Source organism: Podarcis liolepis (genome assembly GCF_965112155.1).
Source record: "Podarcis liolepis genome assembly, chromosome: 2".
NCBI lineage: Eukaryota > Metazoa > Chordata > Lepidosauria > Squamata > Lacertidae > Podarcis > Podarcis liolepis.
In genome coordinates this window covers 18,643,320-18,661,934 of record NC_139555.1, presented here as the reverse complement: position 1 = coordinate 18,661,934, position 18,615 = coordinate 18,643,320, and the positions used below count along the sequence as shown (strand labels likewise).

General features: G+C 44.9%; 1 protein-coding gene across 1 annotated transcript in view; it reads right to left on the bottom strand.

Annotated features, from left to right (window-relative positions):
• TOM1L1 (target of myb1 like 1 membrane trafficking protein) overlaps positions 1-737 on the bottom strand; it is a 59,575-nt gene extending 58,838 nt beyond the window's left edge. The window contains exon 1 of the mRNA XM_083490041.1: positions 125-737. Coding sequence (XP_083346167.1) covers positions 125-182 — 58 coding nt within the window. The 5' untranslated portion in view covers positions 183-737. The remainder of the gene's footprint in view (positions 1-124) is intronic.
• Positions 738-18,615: the final 17,878 nt, after the last annotated feature.

Below are 18,615 nucleotides of genomic sequence, written 5' to 3'. Positions count from 1 at the left end.
CGCCCTCCCTGTCTGAAAATGGGACGGTGCCTTGGGAAAGTTTGGCGCTCCGCCCAGTACAGGGGCAGCCACCCACGGGCTGGCAGTGAGGGGAGGCAAAGGGGGGAAAGATGCCGCTTCTTACCGATCAGATGCCCCACGGCTGTGCCGAAGGGATCCTTCTGACTCTTGCCAAAAGCCATGCTCGAGTCCCGGGTCTCCAGGCGCGCCAAGCAAGAATCCGCGCTCGCTCTCTCCACCAGCCGGCCGGCGAGCTCCCCGCTTTGTGGCGCTCCAGCCAGCCAGCACGCCGGAGGGACGCCCTTCCCCGGCCAGGGGAGGAGGGGCCCGTCAGCCTCCAGGTGCTTGCCCCGCGCCGTCCCACGGGCTCCTCGTCGGGGATGACGCGCCGCGCGGGGAGGGAATAGCCTTGGAAGCGAAAGTGCCGCCGCGCAAAGGCGCAAAGGGGAAGGTCGCCAGCCTGCGCTCCCCTTGGGCGGAGTCTCCTTCAGACGCGCATCTCCAGTCCTTTCCCGAAGGCGTCCTCGGATCCGGAGCAAACCTCCGCGCAAATGCGCCAAGCGTTTCGGAGGGGATTCGTCTAGGGGCAGGGGTGGGACTTCCTGCGGCTCCCACCCCTCTTTTAACGCAATTTTCCGGGAAAGGAGTGCCGCTGCAAGCTTTCCAAGCGGCGGCCAAAGTTTCCCGGACGGCTTCCAAGTTAGCTCTGGTTTGATGGATTCCTGGCATTTGAACTCACGGCGCCGTACGGGGCAGACTTGAGCTTGCATGTTGAAAGCACATCACGTATGTTACCCATGGGTGTAGCGGGCAGGGCAGGGAGCAGCCCCCCCCCATCAGATAAATAAATAAAAAATACTTAGCTAAAAGTAGAAATTGTAGAAAGGATGTTGACAGATTTATCTGAGCACTTGGGGTCAAAAGAAAGTAATTTTAAACAACTGTTATGGGGACATTTCATTCCGAATCTTCTAGTCGTGTCCTGCCCCCCATCCCAATAAACCCTGGGTAAAGGTAAAGGGACCCCTGACTGTTAGGTCCAGTCGTGACCGACTCTGGGGTTGCAGCGCTCATCTCGCTTTATTGGCTGAGGGAGCCGGTGTGCATGACTAAGTCGCGTCTGGCGAACCAGAGCAGCACACGAAAACGCCGTTTACCTTCCTGCCAGAGTGGTACCTATTTAACTACTTGCACTTTGATGTGCTTTCGAACTGCTAGGTTGGCAGGAGCAGGGACTGAGCAATGGGAGCTCACCCCATCGTGGGGATTCGAACCGCCGACCTTCTGATTGGCAAGTCCTGGGCTCTGTGGTTTAACCCACAGTGTCACCCACGTCCCCCTAAACTCTGGTTACTCGCAACATAATTCCTGGCTACGCTCATGATGTTATATCTCGGTAATAATCCAACATAAAACACACATATTGGGAATGTGAAAATTCACAGGTTAGGACGGGGTGAATTCAGTTTTGGGGAAAATCTCTGAATTCTTCCCTCCTCTGGGTTTCACCTTTTTATAATTTTTAATTAAATTTTCTGTTTTGCAATTTAAAATACCCATTTAAACATCCTTAAAATATCAATGACTTCCCTTCTCTTCCCATGGTTCATTTTGTATATCATAAATCCCTGCATATTTTACATAAACTAAACCGTTCAGTATTCCATTATTACATCCATCACAACTTATTTACACTGTTGAATTTATCTTAATGCTGCCAACATTTTCAAGTGTGCACAAGTTCCCTCCCCCATGTATTCAATAAACATTTTCCAATCTTCTTTAAATGTATGTTTTTCTTGTTCTCTTATTCTATATGTTAAATCTGCAAGCTGCGCATATTCACTTCCTCCTAATGAAATCCACTTTTAGAAGACTTTCCAGATGGCAACAGCATGTGTCTTGGCCTTCCCTTGAAGCTTGTAGATCTCTGCTCACGCGAGTCGCTTAGAATGTTTTTCTGCTGGCTCTGTAGGGGAGTGTTACACACAATATTGTGTCAAGGTGAAGGTCGGGATGGGGGAACAAATGGCCCTGTCCGAACAGCCGAAGAGTGAACTGGATATTTCAATATCTTCAGTAAGGTGATCCCACAACCACACTGTCACTGTGACACACTGTTGAAGCATCCTGTCTTGTCAAGAAAACACAGGCTTGCAGACTATTGAATCTTGATCTCATCCAAGCATGAGGTTTTTAGGAGAGAGATGCATTTGAGATGAATGAGGAAAACATCTCGTTCTTCCTTGTTGACTGTCACTCCTTTGTTGACACTTCCTCTGCCCTTCCCTTTTCTGTGGTGTGTGTGTGTGTGTTAAGAGGTTGCGGTTTTTGCTAGTCACATTCTTGGCTGTTTGCACAACAGGAATGCTTCCATCTGAACCACAAATGCTGGGGAACCAGGGGGAGGAAGGCAATGGAAAATATGAGACTTCTGTGATTTAATATTGTGATTTTACTTTTTAAAAGTTCCATAAAAATATTGATTTAAGCACACGCAACCCAAACGTTGGACCTATGATGATCGAATCACATCAACACAATCAGATAAAACAGCCTAAGATATGACAAAAGTCATAAAAGGTAAAGGTAAAGGACCCCTGGACGGTTCAGTCCAGTCAAAGGCGACTATGGGGTTGCGGCGCTCATCTCACTTTCAGGCCAAGGGAGCCGGTGTTTGTCCACAGACAGCTTTCCGGGTGATGTGGCCAGCATGACTAAACAGCTTCTGGGGCAACGGGGTGCCATGATGGAAACCAGAGCACATGGAAATTTTGTTTACCTTCCCACCACAGCGGTACCTATTTATCTACTTGTACTGGCATGCTTTTGAACTGCTAGGTTGGCAGGAGCTGGGACAGAGCAACGGGAGCTCACCCCGTCGCAGGGATTCGAACCTCCAACCTTCTGATTGGCAAGCCCAAGAAGCTCAGCACCACCCATGTCTATGTTACAAACCTCTGTGTTACAAACCTATATCTATGTTACAAACCTATGTCAGTTCTATATCATCTTAGGTCACAACCAAAGTGTTATTTTAAAGCATTCTTGCACGACTTTGAACAACCATGGCTTCCCCCAAAAGAATTCTGGTAACTGCAGTTTGCTAACCTTGCTGACAGTTGTTAGGAGAACTCTCAAAAACCTGCAATTTCTAGCTCCCTTTACAAACAAAGTTCCCAGGATCATTTGGGTGGTGTAAGATTTTAAGAAATGACTGGAACAAAGAATTGGAGGTTCCTATATTACCTAGACAGTGGGAAAGTGTTTTACCTTTTGTAGCAAAGGCGTCTATGGCTGTTAAACTATAACTTATACAACAGAAAATAATATTTAGAATTTACTGGACTCCATTGCTGTTATATAGAAAAGGACAGTCAAAGGCAGCATGATGTTGAAGATGCAATAAGGATCATGCTTCTTTGAAATGCCTGTTTTTACAACGTCCTTCGCTTCCTAAGTTTTGGGAGAAAGTATTAGATTGCAAAAACATGACCGTGCAGAAAAAAAGTTTAAATTTTCAGAGGAAAACATTCCTTTGAATTATGTACCAACTATATGGAAATTGGGACGTGGGTGGCACTGTGGGTTAAACCACAGAGCCTAGGACTTGCCGATCAGAAGGTCGGCGGTTCGAATCCCCTCGGTCCCTGCTCCTGCCCACCTAGCAGTTCGAAAGCACGTCAAAGTGCAAGTAGATAAATAGGTACCACTCCGGCGGGAAGGTAAACGGCGTTTCCATGCACTGCTCTGGTTCTCCAGAAGCGGCTTAGTCATGCTGGCCACATGACCCAGAAGCTGTACGCCAGCTCCCTTGGCCAATAAAGTGAGATGAGCACTGCAACCCCAGAGTTGGCCACGACTGGACCTAATGGTCAGGGGTCCCTTTACCTTTATATGTGTTGGAAGCTGCCCAGAGTGGCTGGGGCAACCCAGGGGTATAAATTATTATTATTATTATTATTATTATTATTATTATTATTGCTATTACTATTAATAAAAACATCTTGAAGATCCCAGGCCACAGAGAGGTTAGGCTGGCCTCAACTAGAGCCAGGGCCTTCTCGGCTGTGACTCCAATCTGGTGGAACGCTCTGTCACAAGAGACTAGGGCCCTGCGGGACCTGACATCTTTCCGCAGGGCCTGCAAGGCAGAGCTGTTCCACCAGGCCTTTGGTCAGGGCGCAGCCTGACCCCCTCCTCTGGCAATCTGCACAGAATTTTGCTTAATGGTTGCCATCAATTTGATTTTAATTAATTTTTATAATGAAATGTTTTTAGAATCGTTGGATGATTTTGATTGTTGTTAGCCGCCCTGAGCTCAGCTTCGGCTGGGGAGGGCAGGATATAAATAAATATTATTATTATTATTATTATTATTATTATTATTATTATTATTATTACAGTCTCGCCAGAGTGGTGCATGCTCTAGTTATCTCCCGCTTGGACTACTGCAATGTGCTCTACGTGGGGCTACTTTTGAAGGTGACCCGGAAACTACAACTAATCCAGAATGCGGCAGCTAGACTGGTGACTGGGGGCGGCCGCCGAGACCACATAACACCGGTCTTGAAAGACTTACATTGGCTCCCAGTACGTTTCCGAGCACAATTCAAAGTGCTGGTGTTGACTTTTAAAGCCCTAAACGGCTTCGGCCCAGTATACCTGAAGGAGCGTCTCCACCCCCATCGTTCTGCCCGGACGCTGAGGTCCAGCGCCGAGGGCCTTCTGGCGGTTCCCTCATTGCGAGAAGCAAAGCTATAGGGAACCAGGCAGAGGGCCTTCTCGGTGGTGGCGCCCGCCCTGTGGAACGCGCCCCCATCAGATGTCAAAGCGATAAACTACCTGACACTCAGAAGACATCTTAAGGCAGCCCTGTTCAGGGAAGTTTTTAATGTGTGATATTTTAGTGTATTTTTGGTTTCTGTGGAAGCTGCCCAGAGTGGCTGGGGAAACCCAGCCAGATGGGCAGGGTACAAATAATAAATTATTATTATTATTATTATTATTATTATTATTATATTACAGTGGTACCTCAGAAGTCAAATGGAATCCATTCTGGAAGTCCATTCGACTTCCAAAACATTTGGAAACCGAGTCGTGGCTTCCGATTGGCTGCAGGAAGCTCCTGCAGCCAATCAGAAGCCACGTCGGACATTCGGCTTCCAAAGAACGTTCGCAAACTGGAACACTCACTTCTGGGTTTGTGGCATTCAGGATCCAAGCTATGACTGTATCACTATTTCCATGATTTCCTGTCCAAAAATCCTGGGAATGGTGACTTGTTTGATGCAGGTGTTAGAATCCTCTGTTGGAGATCCATAGCACTCACTGGCTTCCAGAGAACGTAAAATCTTCACCTTCTGCCTTCTGCAGATGACATCTCTCCTAAAAAGCATCAGAAACAGGCTGCCACCAGCTGCTGGTGTAGCTTATTTGCTATCTGAGATACTACAGGCAAAAGTTACTCAACTCCTGTTTTGTAAACATGACTATAACTCTTCGACTTCCATGAGTGGGAAGCGATAGGAGGATCTGAAAGATTTGAATTTGGCAGCTTTAGATTTCAGTAGGGGAAGGGCTCAGTGAGATGGAGGGAGATTCTCCACAAATTTAAGGTCTGCTGCTGGATAAATTCAAAGCAACATTAAAAAAAGAGGGAAGGAAGGAAACACAAACAACCTTATATTTTTTTTAAAGGACAGCCTTAGAATAAGTATAGCATGCCTAACATGTTATCAGCACAGTGCAATCACCGTTTGTGTAAAGCAATATGATTTGTGTCTTTGGCATGCATACCTAATAGCGAGTCTCATTTAATTATTCCCTCTATTTCTTATGTTCTAGTTGTGCATGTCATTACTTATACTGTATAGCCAAAATGGCTCTAGACAGAAGACTTGGCAGACCTATGAAATGAAAAGGATGTTTAAGATAACCTTTGTCAAAAGTCCAGAAGCCTTTTTATTAGGCATTACAGGTCAAGACTTGCCGAAAGAGAAGTAGAAAATCTTCATGTATGGTACAACGGCGGCTAGGATACTGCTAGCCCAAAAGTGGAAAAGCGATGAAATACCAACCAAAGAAGAATAGCAAGACAAACTTACAGACTATGCCGAAATGTCCAAACTGACTGAGAGATTAAGAGATAGAGACAACAGAGACTTTAAAAAGGAGTGGGAACCATTTATGATGTATCTACAGAAACAAAGAAATGAACTCACTAGCAGGATTTGACTAAACACTTACAATTAACAAACTGAATATAGAAAGGACTCAATTTAGAGAATATGATATTAAGGTATAATCAAAAAGCAGGAGAAATTAATATGCAACAAACCAGGGGAGAAAGTTGAGGGAAGTCCATCATTCATTTTACATATCATAAATCCCTGCATATTTTACAAAAACGATACCATTCACTGGACCTAACAGTCAGGGGTACCTTTACCTTTACCTTTTATACCATTCAGTATTCCCTTATTGCATCCATCAAAGCTTATTTACACTGTTGAATTTATCTTAATGCTACCAGCGTTTTCGGTTGTGCACAATTATTTCCCATATATTCAATAAACATTTTCCAATCTTCTGTAAACGTATGTTCTTCTTGCTCTCTTATTCTATGTGTTAAGTCTGCAAGTTGTGCATATTCTGTCAACTTAAGTTGTCATTCTTCATTGGTTGGGACCTTGCTAGTTTTCCATTTTGGGGCTAACAATACACGGGCTGCAGTAGTGGTATACATAAATACCCTTTTATGACATCTGGGAATTTCAGTCTGAATTATCCTCAACAGAAAGGACTCCATTTTTTTTGGGGGGGGGGAATTACTCTTTAACATTTTTTACATTATGGATCATTTCCCAATACCCTTTTACCAGTCCATATCATCATCATTTTTGTTATTATTACATTTATTTCCCATCTTTCCTCCAAGGATCGCATGGTTTTCTTCTTCCTTATTTTATCCTCACAACAATCCTTTGAGGTAGGCTAAGCTGAGAGACTGTGACTTGCCCAAAGTCACCCACTGATTTTCATGGCTGGGCAAGGCTTTGAACCCTGGTCTCCCACGTCCCAGTCCAACACTAACCCAGGCATAGGCAAACCTGGCCCTCCTGATGTTTTGAGACTACAATTCCCATCATCCCTGACCACTGGTCCTGTTAGCTAGGGATGATGGGAGTTGTAGTCCCAAAACATCTGGAGGGCCGAGTTTGCCTATGCCTGCTCTAACCACTATACTGCTCTGGGTCTCATAGTAGGTTGAAGAATTCCAGGCTGGTCATTAGCAAAACAGTTTCAGCCATGCTGGCGGGCTGTGCTAACCACCTTGTAGAAACTCTGCCATAAAAGTTGATTATGTTCTTCAGCTGTGTCATGATTAGACCAGCAGAGGCGACAGTGTCAATAAATCCCAATTTAATCTATAGCATGAGCAACTGCAATACGTGGCACAGGTGAAGGACAAAATGAAAACTTCATTATTAAGACTACAACCCAATCCACAGATACAAGATCCATTAAAATTGGCGGGACTTACTTCTGAGTAAACATCTTTGCGATTGCACTTCATATGCCTTGGCTTGGCGTCGTTGGTGAGATTTCAGGCATTTCCAAGAGAAATGTATATTTCAGAGTCTGCTTGGTGTTTGGAGTGCATTTTCACCCCACCCCCTTTTTAAAGGAAACTGAATACAAATTAAAATCAATGAAGTATTTTCAAAGGACATTAAAATTCTATTCCCAGCCTACATCTGATTGTGTTACTTATTTATTGATTTGGTTTCCTCCCCACATACTCCCAATCCCATATCTCAGGGCAGAGGACAATTGCACAGTAAAAAGCTGGAGATAAAATAGGACAATATGAAACTAAAGAGAATGAATAGGATCCTAAAGACCTGATTTTTGAATGGGGCATGGTGCTTTCCTGCCTACTGTACTTCCTGGTGCATATCCCTGGACTCTCCCTGCTCCCAACTATTCATAATGGTTGAAGGACCCTCAGGATCAAGGGACTGAACCTGAGGTGGAGGACGGACAGACTATGGACACATCCTTTAAGCCCTTCTGCTATTGCAAGCCACTTGGGGGGTCTTTTTCTTAATAAATAATTTTTATTTGATTTTACAACTATAAAGTTATAACAATACCAAATACATGCTCATATTTACAGATTTCTCTGAATCTCTAGACTTCCCACTATCCCCTCCGTGCATCCTATTATCAACATTTTCAACCGCACATTATTTCATCTTCCATATTTTAAATCTCTCCATATTATCCATAGTACAGTGGTACCTTGGGTTACAGACGCTTCAGGTTACAGACTCCGCTAACCCAGAAATAGTGCTTCAGGTTAAGAACTTTGCTTCAGGATGAGAACAGAAATCGTGCTCCGGCGGTGCGGAGGCCCCATTAGCTAAAGTGGTGTTTCAGGTTAAGAACGAACCTCCGGAACGAATTAAGTACTTAACCCGAGGTACCACTGTATTTGTTACATTCCAAGTGTGATTAGAATCCTGCTCATGTTTTCATTTGTTTACAGTGGTCTCCTAAATAAATGATAAATCTTTACCATTCTTTCTTGAAGTTTTTGTCTTCTTGGTTCCTGAGCCTTCCTGTCAGTTTTGCCATTCCGGCATAGTCCAACAGTTTAATTTGCCATTCTTATATGGTAGGGACTTCATCTACTTTCCATCTCTGGGCTAGTAGCATCCGTGTGATAGTCATTGCATACATGAAAAGCCTTTTGTGCTACTTTGGGATCTCAATACCTACAATTCCTAATAAAAAAAGCTTCTGGTTTCTTTATAAAAGTTATTTTAAACATTTTCTTTCATATCATTATATATCTTTTCCCAGAATGCTTTTGTTACCTTACACGCCCACCACATAATGTTTGATGTCTTATTATGTTTTTATATGTGTTGGAAGCCGCCCAGAGTGGCAGGGGCAACCCAGACAGATGGGTGGGGTATAAATAGCACCTTCTGGCAGCTCCCTCACTGCGAGAAGCACAATTCAAAATGTTGGTCTGACCTTTAAAGCTCTGAATGGCCACGGTCCATTATACATGAAGGAGCTCCTCCACCCCCATCGTTCAGCCCAGACACTGAGGTCCAGCTCCAAGGGCCTTCTGGCGGTCCCCTCACTGCGAGAAGTGAAGTTACAGGGAACTAGGCAGAGGAACTTCTCGGTAGTGGCACCTGCCCTGTGGAATGCCCTCCCATCAGATGTCAAGGAAATAAACAACTTTTAGAAGACATCTGAAGGCAGCCCTGTTTAGGGAAGTTTTTTTTTATGTCTGATGTTTATTTGTATTTTTAATATTTTGTTGGAAGCTGCCCAGAGTGGCTGGGGAAACCCAGCCAGATGGGCGGGGTATAAAATTATTATTATTAAGAGAAATGTCGGAGGGCATGTGTTTCTAATGAAGATATTCTCTCTTCTTCCCTGGCATGGCAGGGAGGTGTTTCGTGGTTGACCTCAGGAGCCAAATATCTTGGGTCAGCCCTGAGATATGGTGAAGTTCCAGAACCTGAAGCAAGCCTTTCATATGATTTTTTTTTTTTTTTGTACTAGTTAAACCTCCCTATTGTTCTGAAAGCTGACCAAGCTGTGCCAGCCACATCCTTTTGGGGGGCGGCAGTGCAACATTAATGACACAGGACGCTCAGGAAACGTCTCTTTATGAGGCCAATTATTAAGAGATGATTCCCCGATGATGTAGAAAATCATTCCGGAAAGCTTGGTATGTGAAAGCCATGGCCTTTGGGAAGGTGACTCATCCTCCCCACATCCATCAATACCAGCTAATGGTGATGGCTGATCTAAGCCAGGGTCGCCAATGGTCAGAAGTGTTCAGAGTTGTCCTGTGGAGAGCACTGCATTGCAGTACCATTGATCTTAGGTGCAGGGTTGGGAGCAGAAGACTGCAGGGTTTTTTTTTTTTTTTTTTAAAAAAGATATTTATTGAATTTTCACAAATTATAAAATACAAACAAACACACACAAAGACAAACAAGTATAATTTCAAATCCTTATTCTCTTAAACCTTACTTCACCGACCTCCTCATACCTCCCCTTTCTGCATACCAATTTCAAATATTTAGTTCAGCAAATCCTCACCCTTAATTTAATCTAATTGTAATCCTTTCTTTTCTTTTAACCTAATCTTTACAGCTGTAATCCGCTTACTTCTATAGCCGTAACATTTTAACATTCATTGATTTTACAATGTCTCTTAAGATAAATCTTAAATTTCTTCCAATCTTCTTCCGCTGTCTCTTTTCCCTAGTCTCGGATTCTGCCAGTCATTTCAGCCAATCCCATATAGTCTATCACCTTCATCTGCCATTCTTCCAGAGTGGGTAGCTCTTGTGTCTTCCAATACTTTGCAATGAGTATTCTTGCTGCTGTTGTAGCAGTTTTGAGGAAGAGAGAGACCACAGAGTTGGGCCAAGAGCTTGCTGATCGTTGAAAGTCAACGGAGGATGCTCCATTAAGGCAAATGGGACACTGCCTCCTCCCTGCAACCCCAGTTTGCCATCAGCCAGCTCCCCCTGCCTGCATTGCTGTCCAGGGGGCAGCTATGGCTGTCAGCTTGGTCTCAGCTTTGCCCCTGTAGAATTTAGCAGAAGGATAGGGATGAAACGAGAAGTTGATGGCTTCATTGGTCATTGACTCCAGCTCCATCTGCTGTTGGCTTCTTTGCTTTCTGCCATACCAGTTGCAACAGGCACCAGCCACCTCTGTTGAAAGCATCTTAAGCTGCTGGGTGTTTCTGTTTCCTCCATGATGTGGGTGCTTCTGTACCCCCATGGTGTGGGACTGTCAGGGGCTGGTCTGGATCGGAAGATTGGGAAATGCAGTCGCAGGGAGATCAGCTCCTAACAGAAGAGGAAGGGGAATATCCCCCCTCCCTGCTTCCAGTGTTTCCAGAAGCAGAGAGATAGGCAAACACAGAAGCTGCACATTTGAGAGAGGAGCTACCCAGCTATTAGATAGTAGCTAAGCAACCAGAAGGGAGGGAGCAGCTGAGGGAGCACTCTCATCAGTTGAGAGGGGGGGGGGAATCCTCTACCTCCCCCCAAACTCTGAGGTCTGAGCGTGTCAGAGAACAAAGGAGATGCGGGGGGGGGGGAGGGACTTCCTGTTGGTGCGCTTCTTGCTGAGGAAGTGAGGAGGAGTCAGAGTAGGCAACTGATATCCTGGCAGAGGGTTGTCTGTGCTTGCAACATAATGCTGTAATAAAAGGTCTATACAGTGGTGCCTCGCAAGACGAAAAGAATCCGTTCTGTGATTCTCTTCGTCTAGCGGTTTTTTCGTCTTGCGAAGCAAGCCCATTGACAGATTAGCGGATTAGCGCTATTAGCGCTATTAGCGGCTTTTAGCGGCTAATCGTCTTAGCGGATAAGCGGCTTAGTGGCTTAGAAAAAGGGGGGGAAAGGAAAAAAACCCTGCAGGAACTCGCAAGACATTTTCGTCTTGTGAAGCAAGCCCATAGGAGATTCGTTTTGCGAAGCACCTCCAAAACGGAAAACTCTTTCGTCTAGCGAGTTTTCCGTCTTGCGAGGCATTCATCTTGCGGGGCACCACTGTAAATCTACCAAATGTTTGTTAATTCTTATCGGTGAGCTACCAGAAGGGAGAGGGGAACTCCCGTACTTGCCAGGGACAGTGGGTCTGCTCTGCCATCTGCTGGGAGTGCTAATTCTGTTCCCACCCACTTCTTTCCTACTTGTACATTTGTAAATAAATCAGACATTGTGGAATGCCATAAATCTCCAGGGATCTCACCTCGGAAAGGAAGCAAAACGTGAGTAGCACCACCTCAATGTTCAAAGCACACCATCCCACCCAGCATGGTCAATGGTCAAGGATGCTGGGAGTTTGAGTCCAGTGACATCTGGAGGGCCAAAGGTTCTCCCTCTCTGCTATAAGGGATGGCCATGGTACACCTGAAGGAGTGTTTCCACTCCCATGTTCACCCCAGACACTGAAGTCCACCTCTGAGGGTCTTCTGGTGGTTCCCTCACTGCAAGGAGTGAAGTCACAGGAACCAGGCAGAGGGCACCCTCCCTGTGGAATGCCCTCCCGTCAGATGTCAAGGAGATAAGTAGCTATACAGCCTTTAGAAGACAACTGAAGGCAGTCCTGTTTGGGGAAGTTTTTAATGTTTGATGTCTTATTGTGCTTTTATATGTGTTGGAAGCCGCCCAGAGTGGGATATTATTATTATTATTATTATTATTATTATTATTATTATTATTATTATCATCATCATCATCATCATCATTATTATTATTATTACGGGCCTGTACTTAATGAATACTGCTTTTTCTGTGCAACATGTGGAGATCTGTTGTGTGTCAGCCTCCCTGTCTCACCAGATGAAAATGGGAGAGTACTGCTGTCAAAACAAGGTTGGTTTATAATTACAGTGCGTTTTGGATGATTGCTGCCTGAACATGTCATAGGAATACAGTTCTGTGTGACTGTGGTCTGCAGCCATCTCATTGCTGCCATATCTCAACACTGAGGCTTTTTTTAAAATAGTAACATTATGGTTTGCTAAGGTAGTAATGAGCAATATGACAAACAGTAATGACAAAACTGCTCACCAACAAAAGTCATGTTAATTACTAATGGTGTCAGACTTGAGAATGTGACCTGTTTCTTTGTTTTATCTTCCTGAATATTAAGGGACTGCCTTTTCATAAACCGGGCAATGGCCTGCCTGTCTCAGGACTATGTGGCTGCTTCCTGTTGTCCAGGATCTCATGAAGAATGTGGAGCGGCCCTACCAGTAGGCAGGGTGAAGCAACCTGCCTCAGGTGGCAGATTTGGCCAGTTATCTTGTCTTTGTGTGATACTTTTACTGCTACGGGGGCTCCACTTGGATTTGCTGCCTCAGGCACCAACATGTCTTGAGTCACTTCTCGGGAGAGACATTTCCCTTACCCTTACCCTCCAACATTTCTTCAATGAAAATAGGGACACCCTATTATTATTATTATTATTATTATTATTATTATACAGTCATACCTCTTGTTACGTCCACTTCATGTTACGTTCTTTCAGGATATGTCCCGTGGCCACCCAGAAGTACCGGAAAGGGTTACTTCCAGATTTCGTCGCTCGCACATGCGCAGATGTGCAAAATAACATAACACGCATGCGCAGGAGCGACAAATTGCGACCCACGCACACGGAGACGCAGGTTGCGTTCTGCTCATGTTGCGAACAGGGCTCTGGAACGGATCCCGTTCGCAACCAGAGGTACCACTGTACAGAGCTGCCTTCAGATATCTTCTAAAAGTTGTACAGTGGTACCTCGGGTTAAGCATTTAATTTGGGGAGTAGGAGAACCATGTACACCACATTGAACTCCTTGGAAGATGAAGGTGGTCTAGATGTAATGAATAAAATAAAATCTGGCAGGGTGGGGCAGTATTGTCATCCCCACACTGCAAATGGGCGGCTGAGATTGAGAAAATAGTCACTTGCCTTTAGTTCATGGCAGAAGTACTGTACAAATAGGGCTGCCATATGTCTGGGGAATTTCCAGAAGGCAGTGGTTTGTCCTGGATCTTCGGCAAGTAAACCTAAACTTTGGGGCTCAACAACTTTTGGGGTGTCCTGCTTTTCACTTTTTGAAATATGGCAACCCTAGAAAGATGCCTGATTCCAAAGCTCAATTACTATGGCATATCAAATCTCTATAAAAGTACAGTGGTGCCCCACAAGACGAATGCCTCGCAAGACAGAAAACTCGCTAGACGAAAGAGTTTTCCGTTTTGGAGGTGCTTCGCAAAACGAATGTCCTATGGGCTTGCTTCGCAAGACGACAATGTCTTGCGAGTTCCTGCTGGTTTTTTCCCCTCCCCTCCTTTTCTAAGCCGCTAAGCCGCTTATCAGCTGATCCGATCAGCAGATAAGCCGCTAAAAGCCTCTAAAAGCCGCTAATAGCGCTAATCCGCTAATGCGTCAATGGGCTTGCTTCGCAAGACGAAAAAACCGCTAGACGAAGAGAATCACAGAACGGATTCTTTTCGTCTTGCGAGGCACCACTGTACTGCCCCCCATACCACATTTTGTGCATATGTGCACACAAGCAAGCAAACAAACAAACAAACAATGTGTGTCAAAGTAAAACTACTAAATAGATCAATGCATAGATATACAGTCATACCTCGGGTTACAGATGCTTTGTTACAGATGCTTTGGGTGGTGCGATTTTGGGTTGCGCACTGCACTGAACCCGGAAGTACCGGAACGGGTTACTTCCGGGTTTCGGTGCATACGCAGAAGTGCTAAATCGTGCTTTGTGCATCCGCAGAAGCGCCGAATCGCAACCAGCATGTGCGCAGGCGCTGCGGGTTGCGGATGCTGCGGGTTGCAAATGTGCTTCCCACACAAATCATGTTTGCAACCCAAGCGTTCACTGTATATACATTATATATATATATATATATATATATATATATATATATATATATATATTTGCTTTCGTAGATTTTCACGGGTACAGGAATGCAGGTTTTGGTGTCTTCGGGTGTCTTCCCGTGTAAGAGTTGGGGTGTCTAGGCGACGTTTCGACGAGGTCTCACTCGTCATCTTCAGGCTGGTGCTTTCGGCTTCTTGTTACTGGAACAGAGCAGGATCTCAGTCACTGAGATCCTGCTCTGTTCCAGTAACAAGAAGCCGAAAGCACCAGCCTGAAGATGACGAGTGAGACCTCGTCGAAACGTCGCCTAGACACCCCAACTCTTACACGGGAAGACACCCGAAGACACCAAAACCTGCATATATATATATATATATATATATATATATATATATATATATATATACATACATACATACACACACACACACACACACACACACACACACAATATATACATATGGGAAGCGGGTGGCACTGTGGGCTAAACCACAGAGCCTAGGACTTGCCGATCAGAAGGTCGGCGGTTCGAAACCCCGCAACGGGGTGAGTTCCCGTTGCTCAGTCCCTGCTCCTGCCAACCTAGCAGTTCAAAAGCACGTCAAAGTGCAAGTAGATAAATAGGTACCACTCCGGCGGGAAGGTAAACGGCATTTCCGTGCACTGCTCTGGTTCTCCAGAAGCGGCTTAGTCATGTTGGCCACATGACCCGGAAGCTGTACGGCGGCTCCCTCGGCCAATAAAGCGAGATGAGCGCCAAAACCCCAGAGTCAGTCACGACTGGACCTAATGGTCAGGGGTCCCTTTACCTAATATATACATACATACCTATTCCAGCTCTGTTCCAGTAACAAGAAGCCGTAAGCACCAGCCTGAAGATGACGAGTGAGACCTCGTCGAAACGTCGCCTAGACACCCCAACTCTTACACGGGAAGACACCCGAAGACACCAAAACCTGCATACATACCTATATATATATTCTCTGGTTTCAATATTCTAGACCTCCTGGTTGCAACCCTGTGGTTCTATGGACAGTTTGCAAATGCACAAGCCTCCCTTTCAGTTCTGCTGGAAAGAATTGCTTCATGTGTACTGAGAGCACAAAAGAAGAATGGGGAATTCAGCCTATTTTTAGCCCGGGATCACAGCCTTTCCCGTTGAGAAATAAAGGCACTGTCTCCTACTGCAGCCTTGGCAGAGCAACCCTTGCAAGGCTGATGTATTTCATGACACAGTGACTCCATCTGCTGGTTAACCTGAAACACAGGATGCAGAAATGTATGAGACATGCACCACAATATTTATTACATCCCACTCTTCTGGCAGGAAGCTCTGCGTGGCTTACTGGGTGTTGCCGTGCACAGACATGCATATTTATATTTACAGCCTTTGAGATCACAAAGAATCCAGCAGATACAGGAAGGAATCAGTGCCACCGAAGTCTATTGTGCTCTCCCTCTCAGCAACGACTTGTGTATGCTTCCTAGGCTCTGCCTGGGTTCCTCTCTGCTTAGAATCATAGAATCATGGAATCATAGAGTTGGAAGAGACCACAAGGGCCATCGAGTCCAACCCCCTGCCAAGCAGGAAACACCACCAGAGCACTCCTGACATATGGTTGTCAAGCCTCTGCTTAAAGACCTCCAAAGAAGGAGACTCCAGCACACTCCTTGGCAGCAAATTCCACTGTCAAACAGCTCTTACTGTCAGGAAGTTCTTCCTAATGTTTAGGTGGAATCTTCTTTCTTGTAGTTTGGATCCATTGCTCTGTGTCCGCTTCTCTGGAGCAGCAGAAAACAACCTTTCTCCCTCCTCTATATGACATCCTTTTATATATTTGAACATGGCTATCATATCACCCCTTAACCTCCTCTTCTCCAGGCTAAACATGCCCAGCTCCCTTGGCCGTTCCTCATAAGGCATCGTTTCCAGGCCTTTGACCATTTTGGTTGCCCTTCTCTGGACACGTTCCAGTTTGTCAGTGTCCTTCTTGAATTGCTTCAGCCCTAGCTCTGAATTTATTATGATCCATTTATATAAAGCCATCAATAGTTATGATGTCTCTTGGGAGAGCTTCGAAAGCAAACGGAGAAGAATCCTGTCCCATAGAAGTTAAACTTGGACAGCGTAAATGACACCAGAGGAAAGGGAAGGAAAGGCCGTGTGGGCCACCTCCATCATTCAGCCTAGACATTGAGGTCCACCTCTGAGGGCCTTCTGGCGTTTCCCTCACTGTGACAAGTGAAGTTACAGGGAACTAGGCAGAGGGCCTTCTCGGTAGTGGAACACCCTCCCATCAGATGTCAAGGAGATAAAGAAGTACACAACTTTTAGAAGACACGTGAAGTCATCCCTGTATCAGGAAGTTCTTAATGTTTGATGCTTTATCATGTTTTCATATGTGTTGGAAGCTGCCCAGAGTGGCTGGAGCAACCCAGCCCAGATGGGCAGAGTACAATTATTATTATTATTATTATTATTATTATTATTATTATTATTATTATCATCATCATCATCACATGGCTGGAGAACCTTGCCACACTCACACAACCCTCTGTATCCCCAATCCAGACAAGCAAAAGGCATATTCAGAATCTGACACAAAGGGGAGACATTCTTGCTGTAAAGAAAGGATATAATTTGCCATTGCTCGCAGTCACTAGCTGGACATGAAATTGCAGTCATGATGAATGCAGGTTTGGTAACAACCTGCTGACAACTGTGATTGAGGGCTGCTGTTGACTTTGATGAGACCCTTGCAAGATAAATTCCCAGTGGAATAACCCATGTGTGTACAAACACAATAATCAGGTTAGCGGTTGTATATCAGTGTTTAATGTCTACATCTTAAAATACCCTATACAACCACAACAATTTTGCATATGTGCTGGATTCCCAAAAGTATGAAAGATATAATCATTTTTATAATAAATTATTCAAACTGATATTATATAGCTTATTATATAGATTGTTATTATAGATCTCCTGCTCTTCCTTTATCTTCCATTTGAGTTTTTCATAAACTATATTTCACCTGGAATTTCTCTGTCTTCTATCCATATGCAAGATTTTAAGAGATCCAGTGATGACAGAAGAAAGCTCAAAGCTCAAACCATGACCACATCTTACTTGAGACTCAGCTACATTAGTAAAAAAAATAGCGTTTTGAATGTGTTATAAACACACAACACCAGATGGTGCTGGAGAGCAAAAAAAAATTCTTTGCAATTTTACATAGGGTTTTCTTCTTTTGTTACAACGATTTAATATCTGACTTTTTTAATAGCATTTCCCCCCCGTGTGTGGATCCATCCTCGGTGTCTTATTATAATGACCCACAACTCTCACACATCTTTCTCCTTCTGCATCACTTTGCCAGAAGCCGACAGGAAAGAGGAAGGAATATTTTAGTAGAACATTTAACTTCGACTTCGAGGAAAAACCAGCTTAAATGCCTTTCCTTCTCCTATGAATTTCTCCATACAAAAAATGAAGAAAGGTGCCTTACAGACCACTGGTCCACTTAGCTCAGTAAAGGAGGGAAACAGGTGGCGCTGTGGTCTAAACCACTGAGCCTCTTGGACTTGCCGATTGGAAGGTTGGCGGTTCGAATCCCCTCAATGGGGTGAGCTCCCATTGCTCTGTCCCAGTTCCTGCCAACCTAGCAGTTCAAAAGCACACCAGTGCAAGTAGATAAATAGGTACCACTGTGGCAGGAAGGTAAACGGTGCTTCCATGTACTCTGGTTTCCGCCACAGTGTCCCGTTGCACCAGAAGTGGTTTAGTCATGCTGGCCACATGACCCGGAAAGCTGTCTGTGGACAAACAGTGGCTCCCTCGTCCTGAAAGCAAGATGAGCGCCACAACCCCATAGTCGCCTTTGACTGGACTTAACCGTCCAGGGGTCCTTTTCCATTTTTATTTTTTATTTTACCTTGAAGAAGAAGAAGAGTTTGGATTTGATATCCCGCCTTTTACTCCCTTTAAGGAGTCTCCAAGCGGCTAACATTCTCCTTTCCCTTCCTCCCCCACAACAAACACTCTGTGAGGTGAGTGGGGCTGAGAGACTTCAAAGAAGTGTGACTGGCCTAAGGTCACCCAGCAGCTGCATGTGGAGGAGCGGAGACGCGAACCCGGTTCCACAGATTACGAGACT